Source organism: Peromyscus maniculatus, chromosome 8 (assembly GCF_049852395.1).
Source record: "Peromyscus maniculatus bairdii isolate BWxNUB_F1_BW_parent chromosome 8, HU_Pman_BW_mat_3.1, whole genome shotgun sequence".
NCBI lineage: Eukaryota > Metazoa > Chordata > Mammalia > Rodentia > Cricetidae > Peromyscus > Peromyscus maniculatus.
Genome location: NC_134859.1, coordinates 90,220,779 through 90,242,500, shown reverse-complemented (window position 1 = coordinate 90,242,500; position 21,722 = coordinate 90,220,779). Strand labels below are relative to the sequence as shown.

Sequence of the window (21,722 nt, the reverse complement as noted above, 5' to 3'; positions counted from 1 at the left end):
GGACAGGGATGCTACCTTGCAGGGCCAGGCCCCAACGCCCCCGATTTCCCTGCAGGCCTGACGGAGGATGAGGATGTCCAAGCCATGCTGCGGGGCTCCCGGCTCCTCAAGATCCGCTCACGCACGTGGCACAAGGAGCGGCTGTACCGGCTGCAGGAGGACGGCCTGAGCGTGTGGTTCCAGCGGCGCGTCCCGCACGCGCCTTCGCAGCACATCTGTGAGTGGGTCAGGGGTGGCGCGGGGCAGGGCGGTGGGGACAGCGGCGGGCGGGCGCCGTGGCCGACACATCTGACCCTGCCTGGATCATAGTCTTCGTGCAGCACATCGAGGCTGTCCGGGAGGGCCACCAGTCGGAGGGCTTGCGGCGCTTCGGGGGCGCCTACGCGCCTGCGCGCTGCCTCACCATCGCCTTCAAGGGCCGCCGCAAGAACCTGGACCTGGCGGCGCCCACCGCGGAGGAGGCGCAGCGCTGGGTGCGAGGCCTGGCCAAGCTGCGGGCGCGCCTGGATGCCATGAGCCAGCGGGAGCGGCTCGATCAATATCCTGCCGGGCTGGGAGGAGGGAGGGCCTGGCCTGGCCTAAGGAGCACCGGCGAAGACAGTTCCCGGTGCTCTGGAATGGGGATGGAGCCTCACCCTGGCCTGGCCTGAGCCCATAGTGGGGAAAGGCACCACCCCCATTCCAGGGATGAAACAGTAAGGACCTCCTCATGTGGGGAAATGGGCCCCGTGAAGACGTTGCCCTAGTGCCCTTGGGACCCCCCCCCCACACACACACAGGGAAGCACAGTCCCTAATTCTGGGGACCTCGGACCAGGTACTGATCACCCATTAATGCTGGGCAAGGGGCCTAGTCTATCGCTGGTATTTCCTGAGCACACACACCTGGATCCATTCCTACCTGCACCGGGCCGACTCTGACCAGGACAGTAAGATGAGCTTCAAGGAGATCAAGAGTCTGCTTAGGATGGTCAACGTGGACATGAATGACATGTATGCCTACCGCCTCTTCAAGGTGAACTCAGCGCCTCTCCCCTCCCCCCTGTCCCCCCCACCCCGCGCCCACTCCTCCAGCATCTGAAACATTAACTCTCTCCAGGTTTTTTTGTTGTTGTTGCTGTTGTTTGTTTTTTGTTTTTCTAAACAGGGTTTTTCTGTGTAGTTTTGGTGCCCATTCTGGATCTCGCTCCATAGACCAGGATGGCCTCGAACTCACAGAGATCCGCCTGGCTCTGCCTCCCAAGTGCTGGGATTAAAGGCATGTGCCACCGCCACCTGGCTCTGTCTAGGTTTTTTGTGGTTGTTTTTAGACAGGATCTCACTATGTAGCTCAGGCTGGCCTTGAACTTGTGATCCTCCTGTCTCAGCCTCTGGAATAGCTGGGTTTTCTGATAGACACCATCAGACTCACGTACCTCTCGAGCTTTTTTTTTTTTTTTTTTTTTTTTTGTAGGGAGGGAGCCACCTCTCCCTACAGAAAGGCAACCCCTGAGCCTAGTTAATTAGGCTTTTCCAGCCAGGTGTGGTGGTGCGCACTTTTAATCCTAGTACTGGAGGCAGAGGCAGGCAGATCTCTGTGAGTTTGAGGTCAGTCTTATCTACATAGCAAGTTCCAGGCCAGTGAAGGCTACAAAGTATGACCCTATCTTCAGACACATAAAAAGCCTTTCCCATTCCCTGAAGCCAGAGGACCAGAGCTGTATATATGGCACCTCTAGGCAGAGCTCGGAGTAGGGTGCCACCTCCAGAGCCCTCCAGACTGCGCAGCAGAGTCATTTTCCTATCTCTCAGGCTACAGGGCACCACTTGTACACGTGACTGCATGGCTTGCACGTGGGAGCGCAGGCAAACACCCCTGAGTCTCCACAGTGCAGGCCCCTCCCCTGCCCCTCTTGTGCCTGTGTGGGAGCTCTGGGGTGCACAGGTGACTACATCTGTGCATTGATTGGGTGGCATGGCAGAGACATGTATGGATGCTGAGTGTGACCAGCCCGTGCCCTGCAAAGACGAGGGAACCACCTGGCTGCTCCGAGAACTCCTTCCATTCACTTCTGCTCACTGACTAGGTGTCTTAGGAGGACAGTAAGGACCCAGGGAGGGGTCCTGTGGCACAAGTCCTGTCTCCCAAGGCTGCCATTTTTGTTCCTGATCTTGATCCTTGGGGTAGGTCACGGTGCACATGGAGAGGTGTGAACCCCAAGACTCTGTATCCCTGGAGTTCACTCAGGGGCGTGGGCTTCAGGGCCGGAGTCTTGGGAAGTAGGGGTTGCTGCTTTTGCAGCTCTTAAGCTCATGGAGTGTGTCAGTTAGGGCCAGGTTCCCAAGAGTGTCCCCTCCTCTGAGCCCCACCCCCCCACTCCCCAGGAGTGTGACCATTCCAACAACGAGCGTCTGGAGGGGGCTGAGATTGAGGCATTCCTGCGGAGGCTGCTGAAACGCCCCGAACTGGAGGCCATTTTCCACCGGTACTCGGGTGAGGACCATGTGCTGAGCGCCTCTGAGCTGCTGGAGTTCCTGCAAGACCAGGGAGAGGACAGTGCCACCCTGGCCTGTGCCCAGCAGCTTATCCAGACCTATGAGCTCAATGAGACAGGTAAGGGAACACAATTCAGCCTCGAGCCCAGGCAGCTCTGCCGGCACTGCCTGTCTGTCCCAGGCAGGCCCCCTCTCCTCTTCCAGGCTCCGCACCTCTGCTTGTAAAAATGGCATTGTAATACGTCTGCCCCTCGGGGTTCTGTGGAAGATTAGATGGCATGGTGCATGCCGTCAATCAGCTGCCTAGCTGTTCTAAACTAAGTGAGCCAGGGTGCTGTTTGAAGCTGGACAGGTGGCCCCGCCCCCAGGTGGCCCCGCCCCAGGTGGCCCCGCCCCCAGGTGGCCCCACCCTCTCTCCTTCTCTTCCCTGTAGCCAAGCAGCATGAGCTGATGACGCTGGATGGCTTCATCATGTATCTGTTGTCGCCTGAGGGGGCTGCCCTGAACGTGGCCCACACGTGTGTGTTCCAGGACATGGGCCAGCCCCTTGCCCACTACTTCATCTCCTCCTCTCACAACACCTACCTGACGGACTCGCAGATCGGAGGGCCCAGCAGCACGGAGGCCTACGTTAGGTACCATGGTGTTGGGGGGGGTGAGAGCATGGGGCTCCGCTCTGCATTTCCTGGCCAAGCCTGCCACCGCCCTGCGGCAGTGGCATACCCACGCTCTGCCCATCCATCTGTCTGTCAACTGCAGGGCCTTTGCCCAGGGATGCCGCTGTGTGGAACTTGACTGCTGGGAGGGACAAGGCGGGGAACCCATCATCTATCACGGGCACACCCTCACCTCCAAGATCCTCTTCCGAGATGTGATCCAAGCCGTGCGTGACCATGCTTTCACGGTAAGGCGCTGGGACCTGACGCCCAGCCCTGGGTCCTTCCTGCTGATCCCTTACCCCTCCCATAGCCAGATGCCCTTACCAGAGCATCGTTCATTCACCAAGTGCTGTGGGAATAACAGGACTGGAGGGTAAAATAAAGCCGAGTTGAGTGCTCCCTCCTCCCATCCTCACAGCTAACAAATGTATGGACATCACCAAGTTTCCCAAAGAGAACCTTGGGGCTTAGGGGAGGAGAACTGAGCCATGACTTCTGAGAGCACAGGTCAGGTTCAGCAGTGGGGTTCCTGTGTGCGCTTTGCAAGCATCAGGGTCCACAACAAACAGCGGCCTCTGCGACACCACCGGCATGGTCCATGCCGCTAACCCTGAATGAACACGTATAAAGAAGCCATCGGTGAAGCTGCCCTCGGCCCCCAAACACTCCAGTCTTTCCCAGAGCCCCCCGATCTGACCGCTGGCCCTGCCACACATATCTTGGTGCCAGTATGCCCCATGTCTTACAGACTTGGTCCCTTAGGGTGGGTTTTCCGCCGCCCTGCCTTTGCCTGCCTGTCTTGAAAGAGTTGGACACTGGGTAGGACAGGGGCCAGCAGGGGGTGATTCTGAACTGTTGCCTGTCTTCCCTGCCCCCCCCCCCCCGCCCCGACAGTTGTCCCCATATCCTGTTATCCTATCCCTTGAGAACCACTGTGGGCTGGAACAGCAGGCTGTCATGGCCCACCACCTTCGAAGCATCCTGGGAGACATGCTGGTGACAAAGGCCTTGGATTCCCAGAACCCCGAGGAGCTGCCGTCTCCCGAGGTGATGCCCCCAGACCCGCAGCTTGGGAGGTGGGTCGGTCTGATGGGGTTCTACCCCTGGCTCACTCATGCCGCTCCTCTGGTTCAGGACCCCTCGCTTCTTTCTGCCAGGACCTTTTCCTACTCAGCTAAGCTGACATCTGTCACCCAACTGTCCTCCTGGCTACCCTCTGTGCCTTGTCCCTGACTGGACCCAGCCCATCCTCTTACTGGGCCTTCTGTGCCTTGCTCTGCCTGGCCTGGCCTGCGTCTCTTCTCACAGGGCACCTGTAGGCCCAGCCACTTCCACCTCCATGGCCCGAGTTGACATTTCTTCCCCCTAGATCTCCCTTCCTAGCCATCTGCTCTTGCCAGATGCCACCCGCTTAGGACTGCAGCTAAGCAGGGCTAGGACTATGAGGCTCAGCAATTCAGCAGTTACCCAGTGTGCATGAGGTCCTGGGTTCAGTCCCTAGTACTGACAAGAAAGGGGGCGCGTGGAGACTTGCTTCTCACACTTACCCGACTCCGTCTCATTAGAAGTCACCATCTCCCAGTTTTTGTGTATACACAAAGATGTTCTTATTTATTTGTTTGGTTGTTTTACTGTTGAGCCAGGATTTCATAGAAGCCAGGTTGGCCTCTAACTCTTTTCTTTTTTTTTTTCTCCCCCGGAGCTGAGGACCGAACCCAGGGCCTTGCACTTGCTAGGCAAGGGCTCTACCACTGAGCTAAGTCCCCAACTCCGGCCTCCAATTCTTTATGTAACCAAGGATGATCTTGAACTTCTGATCCTCTTGCCTCTATCTCAGAGCTGGGGTTACAAGAGTGTGTTTATATAGTGCTGAGGGAGAAGCCAGACGAGGACAACTGAGCTATATCCCCAGCCATGATTAGCTGGTATTCTTTAGTCCAAGCTGGCCATGAGTGTAACATCAGCATGTTGTCTGGGACATGTCTTTACGGAGACAGAAGGATCAAGAGATGGAGGCTAAAAAAATGAGGAATAGTGACACAGGCCTATAATCTCAGCACACAGGAGGTGGAGGCAGGAGGATCAGGACTTCAAAGTTATCTTTGGCTACATAGTGAATTTTAGACCAGCTTAAGCTACATTAAGACTGTTTCAAAAACAAACAAACACAAAACTTACACAAGAGAGTAGCGTAATTATATATGCTGCAGTCATTCCTTTCATGAAAGGTCTTTCTGGACTGGATGGTGGTAGCACACGCCTTTAATCTCAGCACTTGGGAGGCAGAGGCAGGTGGATCTCTGTGAGTTCTAGGCCAGCCTAGAACTACAGAGTGAGATCCAGGACAGTCAGGGCTACACAGAGAAACCCTGTCTCAAAATAAAAAACCAAAAACAAAGCAAAACAAACAAACAAAAAGATCTTTCTGGAAGAGCGCTCCTTCCCTTAGATCCCAAGCTGCCTCTGAGCAGTGTCAGGGCTGCTGTGTGGCATTCTGACAAACGACACCTTTTTGGCCACCTTCCCTCCATGGCCTTGTGGTGGGACCACTTTTTCCTGTTAGAAGCACCACTCCTGTTTCTCACCTGCCCCCTTGTCTAGCAGCCACTCTGTCGGTGGTGGCTGACTGTCGGGGCTGTCCCCCCGGGGCTGCCCCCGGGGCTTCACTTGTCCGTCCGTCTGCCTTGGCCTCTCCAGCAGCTGAAGGGCCGGGTCTTGGTGAAAGGGAAGAAGCTGCCAGCTGCTCGGAATGAGGATGGCCGAATGCTGTCAGACAGGGAAGATGAGGAGGAGGAGGAGGAAGAGGAGACAGAAGAGGCTTGGGAGGCTGCAGAGCAGAGGAGGCGAGTGAGTGTGCCGCCTGGGTCAGCAGCCTGGGTCCCGCTGCAGGGCGGAGGGCAGGAGGGCAGGGGAAGGCAAGGGAGGTGGGAGCAGGGCCTTGAGCCAGGTGATCCCCACCGAGGCTGGTTTCCCAGGCCAAGCAGATCTCCCCAGAGCTCTCAGCACTGGTTGTGTATTGCTGTGCCAGCCGCCTGCGGACCCTGAACCCCAGGCCTCGCCCGCCTCAGCCTTGCCAGGTCGGCTCCGTCGGTGAGCGCAAGGCCAGGAAGTTTACCCGGGAGGCAGGTAGGAACCAGACACTGGGATTCTGGGGACAGGAAGGCATGGAACCCTGCAGGCTCTGGGGGCTGGATGAGGATCCTGACGTTGTTCTCAAGATTGATGGGGGCTTTAAGGGGACCTAAGGACACCAGGAGGGCCAGGGAAAGACGGCTAAGATAAAGATGGCTCCAGGTTAAGTGTGGTGAAGCCACACCGGGAGAGGCTTGGGGCTCCCTTCACCACACTCACCACCTAGTGGTGGTCAAGACATTGGCTCACCAGTCAGGCTAGTGGCAGGGGCTGGCAGAGCCTGGAAGTATGAGATCAGAGAGGCTTCCTGGAGCACACCAAGCCTGAGAAGACTTGTCACTGTGGAGGAAGGAGGAAGCAGAAGGGGAAAGGACCCTAAATAGGAGGAACAGGTTAGACGAAGGCCCAGAGGCGTGACCACGGCAAGAATTCTAGGAACCCAAGGCACGGTCGGGGGCGTGGGCAGGGTGAGTGACATGGACTGGCAGCCTAGGGCCAGGTGTTCAGGGTAGGGAGTCAGGAGTGTGGGCATTGGTAATGCAAGCGTCAAGCTGTGTGGCTGCCTGGTGTCCCTGCCTCTCTCTGGTCCTTAGCAACCTCTTCTGTCCCTTTTCACCCGAGGTCAGAAGGGAGGGAGGAGCTGGGGTGAAGGGGGGTGGCTATAGGCCCTGGAACTGGGCCAGGCACAGAAGCCTGGGTTCTGTCACAGTCCTGGTCCCAACTCTGCCCTAGGGAACAGCTTTGTCAGGCACAACACTCAGCAGCTGACCAGAGTGTACCCAATGGGGCTGCGGATGAACTCGGCCAACTATAACCCCCAAGAGATGTGGAACTCAGGCTGTCAGCTGGGTGAGCGGGGCTATGGACAGGGGAGTCTGGGCGGGGCTATGGATTGGGGAGTCTGGGCGGGGCTATGAACAGGGGAGTCTGGGCGGGGCTATGAACAGGGGATTCTGGGCGGGGCTATGGACAGGGGAGTCTGGGCGGGGCTATGGACTGGGGAGTCTGGGCGGGGCTATGAACAGGGGATTCTGGGCGGGGCTATGGACAGGGGAGTCTGGGCGGGGCTATGAACAGGGGATTCTGGGCGGGGCTATGGACAGGGGGAGTCTGGGCGGGGCTATGGACTGGGGAGTCTGGGCGGGGCTATGGACTGGGGAGTCTGGGCGGGGCTATGGACTGGGGAGTCTGGGCGGGGCTGAGCACTTCAGCTGTGAGTAGCTACACAGCTTTCTAGAAGGCGGGAAATGCATTGGTGTTTAAAGGTCTGTCCGAAATGCAGGTTCCTTTGTTTTTGGCAATGTGGAAGTAGTTACATTTCGTTTTTTGAGACAAGGTCTCACCATACAGCTATGACTGGCTGCCACAGGGCTGGGATTAAAGGTGTGCACACCAAACTCAGCAACTTAGATTTTTCTTACCTTTTCCTTTTTCTTTTTCTGTTTTTTGTTTTTTGTTTTTTCGAGACAGGGTTTCTCTGTGTAGCTTTGCGCCTTTCCTGGGACTCACTTGGTAGCCCAGGCTGGCCTCGAACTCACAGAAATCCGCCTGGCTCTGTCTTCCGAGTGCTGGGATTAAAGGCGTGCGCCACCACCACCCGGCACCTTTTCCTTTTTTTGAGACAAGGTCTCTGACTGTCCTGGAGCCCAGACTGGCTTCACAGAGATTCACCTGCCCCTGCCTTCTGGGTGCTGAGATTAAAGGCGTGTACCACGATGCCTAGCCAAAAGTCACATTTCTGTGTGAGGTACATGCCTGTGATCCCAGTACTTGGGAGGTAGAAGACAAGAGGGGCCGTAGTTCATGGTCATCCTTGGCCCTTGGCTACTCAGTGTGTTTGAGGCCAGGCTGGGTTACATGAGTCTCAAAACACCTAAAAGAAACTTACTCATTCTTATATGTTCCCATGTGTGCATGCATGTGTGTGCTCTTGTTTATGTGTGTGCATGCATGTAGGCTAGAGATCAGCATTGGGTATCTGTATAGCTCTCTCTCTCTCTCTCTCTCTCTCTCTCTCTCTCTCTCTCTCTCTCTCTCTTTTTAAAGATTTTTATGTGTATGAATGTTCACATGTAAGCATCTCCATCACATACATGCCTGTGGAGGCCAGAGAGGGCATCAAGTCCTCTGGAGCTGGAAAGACACCCTATGGGTTCTGGGAACTGAACTCAGGTCCTCTGCCCTAGGCTAAAAGCCATCTCTCTAGCCTCCCCCACTTTAGTTTTTCAGACAAGGCCTTTCACTATACCTAGAGTTTGCCCTTTCAGCTAGACTGGTTATGAGACCCCCCAGAATCCACCTGCCTCTGCCCGTACAACACTGAGCTCAGACATACACACTGCTACTCGCGGCCTTACGTGGGTTCTGGGGATCCAATCTCAGGGCCTCATGCTTATAGAGGAAGCCCTTAATTCCTGAGCTGTCTCCTCAGCTCCCACAAATTACATCTTTAGGAGAGTAGAAATAAAAAAAAATGAGCCGGATGTGGTGTCTCATACCTATAATCCCAGCCCGCAGGAAGCTGAGGCAAGAAAATTATGAATTTAAGGCCAGCTTGGTTACAGAGGTCATTTAGGCTAACCTAGGTTATGTTGTGAGACTGTATTAAAAAAAAACAAAACTAGCAAGAAAGGAATTCAAACCCTTTATTTCTGTGTGCCTTTAAAACACACACACACACACACACACACACACACACACACACACACACACGACAGTTCTGCTAAGTCAATACTGAGAAAGATGGGCTCTGGGAGACACTGAGCCCAGCCAAAGGGGAAGATCATGTTCTCTTTGGAGGTGTGTGTGTGGCAAACCTCAAATCTCAGGTTTTCAAGCCTGGGCTCTGACCCAGGAGGCTCTGCCAGCACACCCCACCTCAGCCCCACTTTGCTACCCTTAAAGAAGTGCAGGAAGGCCGGGCGGTGGTGGCGCACTTTAGTCCCAGCACTCGGGAGACAGAGCTAGGCGGATCTCTGTGAGTTTGAGGCCAGCCTGGGCTACCAAGTGAGTTCCAGGAAAGGCGCAGAGCTACACAGAGAAACCCTGTCTCGGAAAACCAAAAAAAATAAAATAAAATAAAATAAAATAAATAAAGAAGTGCAGGAAGGTGAAGGTGAATGCATGGTCCCTCCTCAGTGGGTCCCGCGAGGGACAGAGCATTAGTAACTAGAGGGCTGGACCCTGGACCCTCTGACCAGCCTGGCTGCTCCTGAATCTGCACTGAGAAGAGCGCCACCAAGCCTCCTTTGTTCAGCCATCTCCTCTACTCCACAGTGGCTCTGAACTTTCAGACTCCTGGCTATGAGATGGACCTCAACACCGGGCGCTTCCTCATCAACGGGCAGTGTGGCTACGTTCTCAAACCTGCTTACCTGCGGCGACTGGACACCACCTTTGACCCCGAGTGCCCAGGACCCCCCAGAACTACTCTAACCGTCCAGGTCGGCAGCCTGGGTCCACACCTCCACCTCAGGTTAAGGCTAGCTAGGGGGAGGCACCAGTCTGAGGGGAAGACGGGACGAGGGAGGCCAGGAACGGGCCTGGCATGAGGCAGCCCGTGCGCGCCTGCATTGGTACAGGAGAGAGGACAAGGGCTTAGAGTTCCAGAGGGGCAAGGGAGGGTACGGCCCCACGGGGGGCCAGGCAGAACCTGACCTTCCTCCCTCCTCTAGGTGCTCACAGCCCAACAGCTGCCCAAGCTGAATGCAGAGAAGCCCAGTTCCATTGTGGATCCTCTAGTGCGCGTGGAGATCCATGGGGTGCCCGCAGACTGTGCCCACAAGGAGACTGACTACGTGCTCAACAATGGTGAGTCAGCTGCTCGGGAGGGCGGGCAGCCCCTGGGGCCAGTGGACCCCAACTGCCACGCCTGTGCCCTAGGCTTCAACCCCTGCTGGAAGCAGACTCTGCAGTTCCGACTCCGGGTCCCCGAGCTGGTGCTGGTCAGGTTCGTGGTGGAGGACTATGACGCCACCTCCCCCAATGACTTTGTGGGCCAGTTTACACTGCCTCTCAACAGCCTGAAGCAAGGTAGGTGGTGGGAGTGGGGAGGGGGCGGCAGGAGGGGCTCCAGCCTCTGACTTCCGGCTGCCTTCCCCACAGGGTACCGCCACATCCACCTGCTTTCCAAGGATGGAGCCTCTCTGTCCCCGGCCACGCTCTTTGTTCACATCTGCATTGAGGACTCTTGAGGGTCTCCCTGACTTGCCCTAGGATCAGTGGGGGCTGGTGTCATGGCACAGAGCCCCTCACACGCCACCCGTCCTGGTCACCAGGTGCTGGCATACCTGGGTGCCGAGAGCTGTTTAGTCCCTCAGTGAGAGACAGGACCACGGTCCGCGTCTCGTCCAGTGACCCACTGGACTTCAGGAGCTTCCAACCCCAGGGCCCTGAGGTAATTCTAGCTACCCTGGTCACCCTGGTCTTCAGCAACTTGAGGAGAAGGACACCTGTCCCTCTGCCCTACGGCGAGGCCGTCTTCGCCTCCTTCCCTGAAAAGAGCACAGCAGTGCACATCGCCTCCTTTCAGGACGTGAGTGGGACCTGAGAGACTCCTCTCCTTCAGCTTTCCTGGTTTCCCTTTCCTTCCCGTCTCAGGCAGGCAGGGAGCAGATGAACCCCGGGGGGACACCGGGCAGTGGGTTTGTAACGTGAGTCACAGAAGAGCCCTGGAGAGGGCAGAAGAGTTAACTATTTTTAAAAATAAAGAAAAAGGCCGGGCGGTGGTGGCGCACGCCTTTAATCCCAGCACTCGGGAGGCAGAGGCAGGCGGATCTCTGTAAGTTCGAGGCCAGCCTGGGCTACCAAGTGAGTCCCAGGAAAGGCGCAAAGCTACACAGAGAAACCCTGTCTCGAAAAAAAAAATAAATAAAAATAAAAAAATAAAGAAAAAGTGTACTTCCTCACTTTATTCCCCAGGCCTGTGAGGAGGGGAGCAGGCTAGAGTGAAGGCTGATGGGGCCTCCTCTCCCAGCGGGATCTGGGTTTTGTCCAAGACAGCCAGGGGTGGCTACAGGAGGTGCCAAGGCCTTTGGCTTAAAGCGGCTGCCAGTACTAAGTCATAAGGTCCCCCTCCTTAAATGGGGAGGGAGCAAGCCCAGCAGGGCACATTCCAATGACGGGCAGCCCTAGAGCAGATGAATACCTGCAAAGCAGCAGGGTCCTGCCTGCCACTGTGACACTGGGAGGTCACTGAGAAACCATGGGCTCCACCCTGCCAGGAAGGAGCCTCAATGGGACTGTTAGGCTGCGGTAGTTTAGATCCCGCCGGGGTAGACTGGCCTGGCACTGGCTCCAAGCCCTATAGAAACCAAAGCCTGAGGCCAGGGCACCCTTCCTGCCACCCCCAAGACTCAAGCCAGCAAGTGCTGGCTTCCCCCTGCTTTCTGTTCCTATGGAGGGCCTGCCTTCTCTGATGGATGAACTCGTGTGTTTGAAAAAAAACGATCAGGATCTGGAGCAGCCTAGGGGGGATGGGCAATGCAGGCAGACCACAGGCCCTGGCTGGGACACAGCTGAAGCCAAGTCCCGTTGGGACGTGCTAGCTATGGGGGATTGGAAAGGGCCATGGGTCGGGATGGGTCATTTCCACGGGAAGAGAACACTGAGATAAACACGGGTTACAGGGCCTGGCAAGCTGTCGTGTTAAAAAGGCACCCCTAGGGGAGCTGGAGCTCCCAGAAGAGGTTTTGCCTCTCAGGACTGAGTCCCTGCAGTCCTCCCACAGTACAGCAGCATTCCTCAGCTGGGCCTGGTGGGACAGGCCTTTAATCCCAACCACTTGGGAGGCTCAAGCAGGACAAGTTCAGGGCCAGCCTTGGAAGCCTACTGAGACTGTCTCAAATAAAGGGTAAAGCGAGGGCCAGTGGGACGGGTCGGCAGGCGAGGGGCTTGCTGCAAAACTGCTGGCCCGAGTCCAATCCCTAGAACCCGTGTAAACGTGGAAGGAAGAACCGGGCCCTGTGGCACGAGTGCCTCCACCATACCTCACACGCACGCATGCTCACACGTGCACACGCATGCACGTGCACACACTGGGGACTGTGCATACAGCTTGGTGATGCTTAGCCTTGTGAGGTGGCTGCTCTCCTGATGCAGGGGCATCAGTGCCGGCTCCTGTGGTAGATGGGAAAGGCTGGGGAGAAAGTCCTAGGAGCCCCGAGAGAGGCCTTGGAAGCTGGCCTGGTGTTGGTGGCCCTGGGGAAAGGCGCTTTCCTGTCACCTTGCCTAACCCAGGCCCCGCTCCACTGCCACCTGCTGCCGACCAGAGGAACGCCAGGAGAGACCCGTTGCTGAGCCGCTTCCTTTATTAGAAACAAGTGAGATGTACTGAGTGGAACAATGCATTTGGTATCTCTGCCCCCACCCTGGCAATGACGCCCCCAGTACAGCCCAGAAAAGCCAGAACAAAAAAGTGAAGCCCTCTCCCTGGCCCCAGTCAACATTGTGAGTGGAATTCAAGGAAACCGTGGTGAATCTCCTCGGGGGCAGTTAGTTGTCTGTAGTCCTGCCTTCATTTTGCAGAGGACAAAACAGTCTCCTCTGGTTCTGGGGCAGGCAGACCATGCCCCAAGAGACACTAGTTCCCTCTCCTGACCCAAGAGTCTCTCTCTCTCTCTTAGGCTGTAGACAGCTCCACGAAAACCGTTCAGGGCCTTTGGGCCCCCAGGTTGGTTTAATGCCGGTCATCTCTGGAGACGGAATTCAATACCACAAAGACGCCTGCTTCAGAGTGCCAGCATTGTAAGGGGAACAAGTGGCAGAGAGAAGGGCAAGGCCTGAACGTTTCCATGAAACTGCGAGTATTTGCAGAGCTTGGTGTGAGTCAACCTCAGATGCCAACATCTTCAGACACAGGCACGAGTGGGGAAAGTGAGCCCCATGCAGGCCTCAATCCAGGGCTAAGACCTTCCTACCCAGCTCACCCCCACAGGCTGGAGTCTGTGGCGGCATAGAGAGTCAATCCAAAGGCAGGGAGGGAAGGTCTTCAGGACACAGCAAAGGACGGGGGCCGGGCCCACAGAGGCATTCCAAGAGCAGCTGACTGACAGGTCAGCTGCGAGGACCCAGGGCCCTTGTCGTTTGGTTCAAGCCAGTCACAGGGCTGCCGTACTTCAAAGCCCGTGATGGTGCTCTCCAGCCCCCACTCCCATGAGGGTTGAATGAAGACACCAGGACAGTCTGGATAAAAACAAGACTTAAAAACAAGCCCTGAGCCAAGCGCTGCAGAGCTGGGCACGGTGCCCATCAAGAGGCAGCAGCAGAAGCCGAGCACGCCACCTGATTTCGGGGACAGAGTTGTTGCCAGCAGATCTGTCTCTTCCAGGGCAGCCCCCTGGGACTCACTGTTTTGTTCCATGACCGGGGTCAATGAAACCAAAGCTCACTCCAGAGATTTGTGTACCCCAAATCTCAGAGGCAATTTGAACTGAGAGCCGGCCCCCAAATGGTCAAGACGAAGACAAGAGGCTTTTCTACATTCCAGGGCCGCCCAAGTAGGAAAGACTTGAGCACTTCGTTCTCTAAGAGTATGGGCAGGGCGAGCCCACATGGGCACTTAGGACAGACGCGGTGTCTGCTGACTGACTGAGGCCGAGGGTGAGCCCCGCCTCTGACTCCTCCCATCTGTACAACTCAGTGCATGTTTGGCCAAGAACAGCAGCAGCTTCTTTGGTCTGAGTGTCTTGGAGTCACAAGTCAGCCACCTTCGCTGGCACTTGCAGTTCGCAGCACAGGACACTGAAGAGGAGGAGGAGGGTCCCCAGAAGCCTCTGATGAGACCCCGCACAGCAAGGCTTCTGCCTCCAGCAGCAGTCTACAAAGCAGGCAGCAGCCCAAGCACACAATTGCCTTCAGCTGAGGAGATGCAGCATCAGCATCTGCAGAAGCCACAGCCCGATGCAAACCCCTGCTCGCCCGCGGAACAGCTTCAGATCAGGGGCCAAGGCTGAGCCTGGCTTGTGGCTAAGGCTTCTTTCCCCTACAAGCTCCCCCCACCCCCAAGATGCCAAGAGGCGAAAGAGCAAGGAAATCCCCCACTCCGTGTCATTTGGGGCTTCCTCCTAGAGTACAAGTTACAAGGAAGCTGGATGTGGCTTGCTGACAGTACAGCCCAATCCTCCTAGGTCACTTGGCTGAACGCACTGAAGAATGCCCACATGTGATCAGCCATGTGATCAGGGGCTTGATTACTGCTGGAGAAACTGGCAGCATCAATAACCATCACTACACCACAAAACTCCACACGGCAGCACCGGTGATCACCGGGCAGTGGCAGTACTGCCAAGTCCAGATCCCCTCCAGTTACTGTTTCTGGCTGCCACTGTGGGCTGCACATCCTGGAAAGGAGACAGAGGACCACACAAGGAGATGGCTGATGGTCTGGAAGGCACAGGCCGGGGCTGGGGCTGAAGGGCCTGGGCATCCATTGCCACCCCACCCCCACTCAGCCTCCCTGGGATACTCCCTCTATACACTAAGATGACTTTAACAGAGCTTGCACTGATTCGGTCTCTACAAGATCCCAGATATATATTATAAGGAGGTCCAAGGTGCCTTTCAAGTAGCCACCCATCCTAGGCAGTGAAGGCAGTCTCACGAGGAACACACGCCCGCAGAGTTGGCACCAGCAGGCTCAAAGGCCTTTAAAACCAGTTGGTGGGATCATCCCCTGTGGGAGAAGGCCCAGGAGCTGGAAGAGGGACTCGGTTAATGAACTGTTCCATGATTGTCACCAACTTCCTAGTCTCAGAATGCAGCAGTGGCCTCTGCCCAGGGCCGGCCCCGCCCCAGCTTGTCCTGCCATCCCGGAGACCCGAGCCCTCCCCTGAGCTGGCAGTCCTCCTCCTTCCCACCTTGTTCAAAGCCAGTCCGGCAGCCAATTCCAAGGGGAACTGGGCGAGGCTCCCAGGATCCCCTTTCTCCTGCTCCCCGAGAACAGCCACCTGCTTCTGAAGAAACAATAGCTGTGCCAATACACGTCTGTCTGCCACTGTCCCCGGGCTCTAATTTCGAAGAATGACTGGATTCAGCTTCTTTCTCATTAGAGACCAAACATCCTTGTACATTTGGAACATGAAAGATATTTAAAATATTTATATATATATAATATATATACTTTTATTATTCACCCGTTAACTCCATAATAAGCCAATCACGAGCTAGGTTCAGCAGTTACATTCCCTTGATCGTGGCTGCACGAGGATGTTATTCATTGAAAACAGGGAGACCAGAAACATGGCCGAAGGTGACATCACGCAGCCTACGCCACTGCAATGGAATTGTCCAGTTCGCTGGCGGTTTGGTAAAGCCGGTTCAGTTCTGTTCTGTTTGCCAGAGATCTCACATTTGTGAAAGCTGGACCAACAAGTGGGGGGTTCCGTTTCCTGGTTTGAAATCTCAGTGGCTTTATCCAGAATCTCACTGGCAACTGGTTACTGTAACACCAACCCAACCTAGGAGAGCCAGCGGGGAAAGGGCACGTTGAGTTGACAATGTCCAGGGCGTTCCTGCCTCCCCAGTCCTGTGGTTCAGGCCCACTGAGCTCAGAGGAAAACGGGTGCTGTGGGAGAGCAGACGCCACGCGCAGGCTCTGTACCCAGCCTTCTCTGATAGCATACTGCTATCAGACGCTTAAAGGAAAGCTGAACGCTGCCAAAGCCCCCGGCTCATGGCCAGCGCGCTGTAAACACTGACTGCCCATGCCTGGCTGCCCCGAGGAGGTGGGGGACGAAGGGGCAAGAAAGGGCCACCCTGAGACGAGACTGGCAGCCCAGGACAGGAAAGCAGATCCCAATGGCAACCACAGCAGCTCAACTCAGGAGTTCCTCAAAACCGTGGGCCTGACAGTGCAGGTCTGTGATTCCAGCTCCTTGGGAACAGGAGGCAGGAGAATCTTAAGTTCAAGTCTGCTTGGGCTACAGAGTGAGTTTAAGGCCAGCCCGAGCAACTTAGTGAGCTCCTGTATCCAAAAAAGAACAAAGTATAGTGGCACACCTTCAATCCCAGCACTTGGGAAGCAGAGGCAGGTAGATCTCTTTGATCTGTGAGTTCCAGGCCGTCTTGGCCTACACAGCAAGTTCTAGGCTGCACAGTGTCTCAAATTAAATTAAATACTTATAAAAAAAAAAAAAAAAAAACCTCAAGGTGCACAGTTACCTAGCACATGTGAGGCTGTGGGTTCTAGCTCCACGCTAGTAAACAATAAACACAGCATAGAACACCCTGCCCCGACAGACAGGAAAAGAGGCTCCTGCCCTGTCCGTGCTCACCCGCTGGTCTGGCCGTCAGATGGAACCGACTTTTTAAGGCCTGAGCAGCAGCTGCTGAGGCCCAGACTGATGCAAGACTGATGTGCTGCTGCTGCTGCTGCTGCTGCTGCTGCTGCTGCTGCAGCTGAGCCGTCAGCTCCCTGCCTGGCAGCTCGGCCGCTGTGTCAAGCACACACCTACCTTCTCGGCCCCCATGCTGGGGCACTTCCAATTGTACAGGTAATACTGCAGGTTGCCGTCGCCAATGCCGAACTTGAGTTTCTCCAGGAACGTTTTGTTCTCCATGAGATCCAGTGCGTTGAACACGTCGAACCCTTTCTGCAGGAGAAGTGACAACAGATGAGGGCAGGAAGGCTGCTCCCTCCTTCCCCTCCGTCCTGTGGGCAGCCAGCCAGAGGGCATTTCCTTCAGAGGCTCCAGCTACAACCTGGTTAGCAAACTCCAGTTAGCGCTGAGGTCTCCAGATGTACTTCCCAAGACTGTCCTCAGGCCAGCCTCAGGCCGCCCACAGGCCAGCCTCTCCTCAGGGTCCCTCTGAGTGGATCATCACTGGGGCCTGTTCCTCCCCAGAAGTCAGGTGCTGTTAGCTTCCTCACTCTATGTTAGGAAGCTGACTCAGGCTCTCGGTGTGCACTGACTGACTGTACAATATGATCTACAGGCTGCTTGAGGCTGTGACAAGGACCCTTCTAAACTCTCACTCAATTCATCTGTTCTGGAGAAGGACTGGCCTGCCCAGAGGCTGGCCTGGGTGCAGGTGGGCACAGAAACCTGAGAAGGGCAAAAAGACTGACCGACCACCTACGTCTTCCGGTCGGCCACTCCAATCACTCACCAGGGCAGAGCGCAGGCTCCCCTCCCATGCCGGAGAGCCAAAAGAACCCTAAGCCTGGGGTTCCCCAGGGCTCCCCAACCAAGGAGTTCTTTGACTCCTGGTCCTCTTCTAGACTGGAGTTTGTGGCTGGCTGAAAACTGCTGGGACCTTGCCTAGGAGCTCAAGGCCTCCCAGCCTATGGCAGCAAACTCTTGTTTTTTTTTTTTTGTTGAGACAGGGTTTCTCTGTGTAACAGCCCTGACTATCCTGGAACTCACTCTGTAGATCAGGCTGACTCGAACTCACAGAGATCCGCCTGGCTCTGCCTCGAGAGTGCTGGGACTAAAGCCGTGCACCACCACCGGCCCAGCAGCAGCAAACTCTTGGGCTGTGCTCACGACTACTAAAAGACCTCCCTTCGAGTCTCCCAAGACCATCTGGTCTATTGCTCACCATTTTGGCTAGAACAAGGGCGTCGCTCATCAGGTCTAGAAGAGGGGTCTGGGTGTGGACGTTGTAGAAGGAGTAGGCAGCTTTTAGACTCTTGTGTGTTGGATGGTTCATGATGGTGGATGGAAGCGTATAAAAGCTCAGGAAATCAGTCACCTCCCCATTTGCATTCTGAAGGGAAGATCAGATAAACAGGCGTTGTCCCACGTGCAAAGACAGGCAGCCCGGAGACCAGGGTCCTCTCACACCATTTTCAGGGAGGCGAATGGGTGGACATTGGAACAGGATGTGCAGCAAGAGGAAGCACACCGGCTAAGGGCTCTTAGCCCAGGCTGGACTGTGGGCTGAGCAACCCTGCTGGGCATAGCCAGGGATGTCTTCACATGGCTGGCATCCTCAGACTTCGGCTTTGGCATCTGGACCACACTAGCTCGAGCAGCGGCAAAGGTAGCCTGACTAAGGTAAGGGGTACAGTGCTCTCTGTTCTGTATTGAGCAGAGGCAGGGATCAAAGGGGTCCTTTCAACAACGCAAACTATCACCCTGATTTGCTGAAGACCAAACAGAGATTTCAGGAAGCCTAACGTGGAAATACCAGCTCTCTGGAAACCTAGCCATTTCTCTGGGAATGGACGGCCAACTCACCTCTACCACAAAAGTGTCAATGATGTTCTCTTGGGGGTAGAACCAATGCTCTACCTCCTCCTGGCTCATGACCGGTGTGAGGTGGAACTGCTTCAAGTACCTGGTGAGCAGCTGGTGCACTACTGGAATGTCCTTTTTTTCCATTGGTCGTAGCCCAGCTGTCTTGGGGTTCTGGAAGGAGGACAGCAAAGATGGTATCAGATGCCAGGCGGTGGTGGGCGCACGCCTTTAATCCCAGCACTTGGGAGGCAGAGCCAGGTGGATCTCTGTGAGTTCGAGGCCAGCCTGGTCTACAGAGCAAGTTCCAGGAAAGGTGCAAAGCTACACAGAGAAACCTTGTCTCAGAAAAAACAAAAAACAAACAAAACAAAAGGTGGTATCAGATGTGCCTACCACTCTGGACCTGCTCACACAGGCCCTCAGGATAGAATGCAGGTCATCCTCAGCATCACCCCTAACCCTTGGGGCACCCAGACTCAGCCTGTCTCTGGGAGTCGGGCTGGTCCCTCCCTCCTTGGCAGGGCTAATGTTGGGGCAGAGGCTGTGGCACCCATTTCTATCCACGTGGTTCTAGTCTATCCTAAGAAAATACAGGCCTTCCTGTCCTCCCTCATGTCACTCTCCACAAAGCATGTGACCTGTTACCCTAGGGCCAACTGAATTCAGTGGACGGAAACCACATGATCCTGTGAGCAAACACTGGAGGCTCAGAACACACAGGCGTGCTGGTCCACTGAAAACAGCAGGTCTGTGACACAAATGACACATGCCTGTCACTGCCCGACACAACTTTTAAAGCTTCAGCTGGGCTGGGCGCGGTGGCACCTTTACATCTCTGCTCCTAGTGCTCCATGGGGAGAAGGAAGAAGCAGAGAGCAGAAATGAGGATAACTTGGGCCAGCTAGCCTGGCGTGCACAGAGGAAAACAGGAGAGACCCGACCTCCAAACACAATGGCAATTGCTCCCACACACAAATGCATGTGCATCAAACTCCAATCTGGACCCTACCCTTCAAACTTCCTTGATAATCTCCATCTCTCGAGGAAATGCTTACTGACTCCATGCATCACAGCAGTCCCCAAAATGATTTCTCAACCCTGAAAATATACCCATGCCAGTTTCTTACCGAATACAGGGAGCTCCATACATTCTTTGGGATTGCGGAGCACCTGAGTATGGCTCTACCTGCCTAGAAGGCAGGGAGAGGAGACGGGAGGACACAGGGAAGAAGACAGACCCCACAGCCCCTGATTTTGTTCCCAACCTTTTCCATTCTTTTTTTTTTTTTTTCTTGAGATGGGGTCTTATGTAGCCCAGGCTGGCCTCAAGCTTGCTATGCCAAGACTGGGGGAACTTCTCATCTTCCTGGTCCTGCCTGCTGAGATCACAGGCACAAGACACCACACTCAGTTTTCCAAACCTGTTTTGGCAGTATGTAACTACGGTGTGGCACTCTCTCAAGGACAATGATCCACACCCACACTCGTTATTAGACCCATGCCAAGGTGAGGAACCCCATGTACATTGCAGATCAACCGATTCAGTCAGCAGACCTTTGAGCAAGCACAGAGTACGGATGACAGCCACCTGGCTGTGCTGAGGCCAGCGAAGGGAATTAAGAGTTCAGAGCTCAGAACCTGAAAGCAGACACAACTGAGATCTAGAATTGAAGACCTACTAGGTGGTGGTAGTGCACACCTTTAATCCCAGCACTCGGGAGGTAGGGCCAGGCAGATCTCTGTGAGTTCGAGGCCAGCCCGGTCTACAGAGTGAGTTCTAGGACAGGCGCAAAGCTACACAGAGAAACCCTGTCTCAAAAACAAACAAACAAACAAACAAACAAACAAAAATAGAATTGAAGATCTGCTCACTCCAGGCTGTACAATCTCTCAGTGCCATTCTGGGTGTGTGTGTGTGGGGGGGGGGGGATTAGAAATCTGGCTTCTTGCCAGGCAGTGGTGGTACACACCCTTAATCCCAGCACTTGGGAGGCAGAGGCAGGGGAATCTCTGTGAGTCTGAGGCCAGCCTGGTCTACAGAGAGAGTTCCAGGACAGCCGGGGCTACACAGAGAAACCCTGTCTCGAAAAAAAACCAAAAGAAAAAAATCTGGCCTCCCTCACAAGCTCCACCCTCGGCTGTCTTGGCAGAAGGGAGTGGACACCTGAGAGCTTACCACACTGGTCTGTGGAGTATGTGAGACAGAGGTGAGGTCAAGGTTCAGTAGAGAGATCCATTTTCTATCTAGGCTTCACCTAGGCTAAAATTACAGAGGAGTGGTGTTCTCCAAGCCTGTCAGCAGACAGCAGGGATGCTAAGCCAGGCACAGATTCCAGAGAAGCAGGGAAATGAAACAAAAGCACACCCTATAGACAGGAAGACACAGAACCTGGCGACCAGGGCCGGTTAATGGAAACTCCCCCACACCCCACTCCTGCCCCCACCCCAGAGCACCACTGGCCTCTGGCAGTCGGTAGAGCTTCATGGTGCGCTGCATGGTCATATTTCTGCTCAGGTGGGAGAACTTCACCTCAATCAGCTTCCGAGGGTTTAGGGACCGATGCCAGTACCTGTGGGGACACAAATGTCTGGCCTCAGAGGACTCTGGCCAGTCCCACTCATTAAGTGGACAAGGGCAGGGGACCTCCAGATGGCCCGCAGGTGTCATGAGCGACTCATCAAGGCCCTTCCTGGAGGCACAGCTCAGCTTCCTCCAGGGGGTCTGAGCACCATGGGCCCTCCGGGAACTTTTTCTCCCTGTTTTTCCATTGCAAAAGCCATTCTTTTGTTAGAGTATTGTCTGGGGAGCACACTCTGATCCTGGAATCAGGTCAGTGGAAGATGGGCACTCGTGCCCAGAAGACTGGCAGGTCTGCTTACCCTCCTCTTCCTCCTCTTCTGTATTCACCTGGAGTTAGTGTTTTTTCAGTTCTCTAGGCAGAGATTATTTGATTGTTTCAAACAACTTTCCAAGGTGAAGGCTGTCCTTAGATCACACAGGGATCAGACAAGCTCCCTTTGATCCACAAAATATTCATAATGAAGCTGAGCCAAATACTTAAAACATAAAGGCATTTTCTACAAAAACCAGGTTTGGTCTCATCCTTAAAAAACAAAACCCTCCTCTCTGGTGGTAATCCGACCTGAGAATTTCTTTCTGGCCGGTCTGAATGACACCCTCTACTACATTCCCAGAATGTTTTCCACCTGGCTCCCGCTGGCAACCCAGCCACTCACACCACACTGAGCAGGCACAGCGCAGGGCAATGCTATGTCTG

At 55.1% G+C, this 21,722-nt stretch overlaps 2 protein-coding genes across 4 annotated transcripts in view; one reads left to right on the top strand and one right to left on the bottom strand.

The window, feature by feature from the left end:
• The window catches only part of Plcd3 (phospholipase C delta 3), a 61,798-nt gene that overhangs the window by 10,672 nt on the left and 29,404 nt on the right, over positions 1-21,722 (top strand). For 2 of the 3 annotated variants that reach the window (XM_006970571.4, XM_076543460.1), the window contains exons 2-15: positions 56-217; positions 310-538; positions 885-1,014; positions 2,364-2,592; positions 2,908-3,109; positions 3,234-3,378; positions 4,028-4,180; positions 5,831-5,980; positions 6,109-6,259; positions 6,998-7,114; positions 9,542-9,708; positions 9,940-10,075; positions 10,148-10,297; positions 10,370-11,172. In XM_006970571.4, coding sequence (XP_006970633.1) covers positions 56-217; positions 310-538; positions 885-1,014; positions 2,364-2,592; positions 2,908-3,109; positions 3,234-3,378; positions 4,028-4,180; positions 5,831-5,980; positions 6,109-6,259; positions 6,998-7,114; positions 9,542-9,708; positions 9,940-10,075; positions 10,148-10,297; positions 10,370-10,458 — 2,210 coding nt within the window. In that variant the 3' untranslated portion in view covers positions 10,459-11,172. Of the gene's footprint in view, positions 1-55; positions 218-309; positions 539-884; positions 1,015-2,363; positions 2,593-2,907; positions 3,110-3,233; positions 3,379-4,027; positions 4,181-5,830; positions 5,981-6,108; positions 6,260-6,997; positions 7,115-9,541; positions 9,709-9,939; positions 10,076-10,147; positions 10,298-10,369; positions 11,173-21,722 lie in introns of those variants that run through there. The other variant, XR_013041917.1, reaches the window with a different exon arrangement.
• Nmt1 (N-myristoyltransferase 1) overlaps positions 15,360-21,722 on the bottom strand; it is a 39,401-nt gene continuing 33,038 nt past the window's right edge. Inside the window, exons 8-12 of the mRNA XM_006970572.4 lie at positions 20,906-21,014; positions 18,445-18,615; positions 17,804-17,971; positions 16,717-16,854; positions 15,360-15,720 (exon numbers count right to left, since the gene is read on the bottom strand). Of these exons, the coding sequence (XP_006970634.1) occupies positions 15,700-15,720; positions 16,717-16,854; positions 17,804-17,971; positions 18,445-18,615; positions 20,906-21,014 (607 nt within the window). The 3' untranslated portion in view covers positions 15,360-15,699. The remainder of the gene's footprint in view (positions 15,721-16,716; positions 16,855-17,803; positions 17,972-18,444; positions 18,616-20,905; positions 21,015-21,722) is intronic.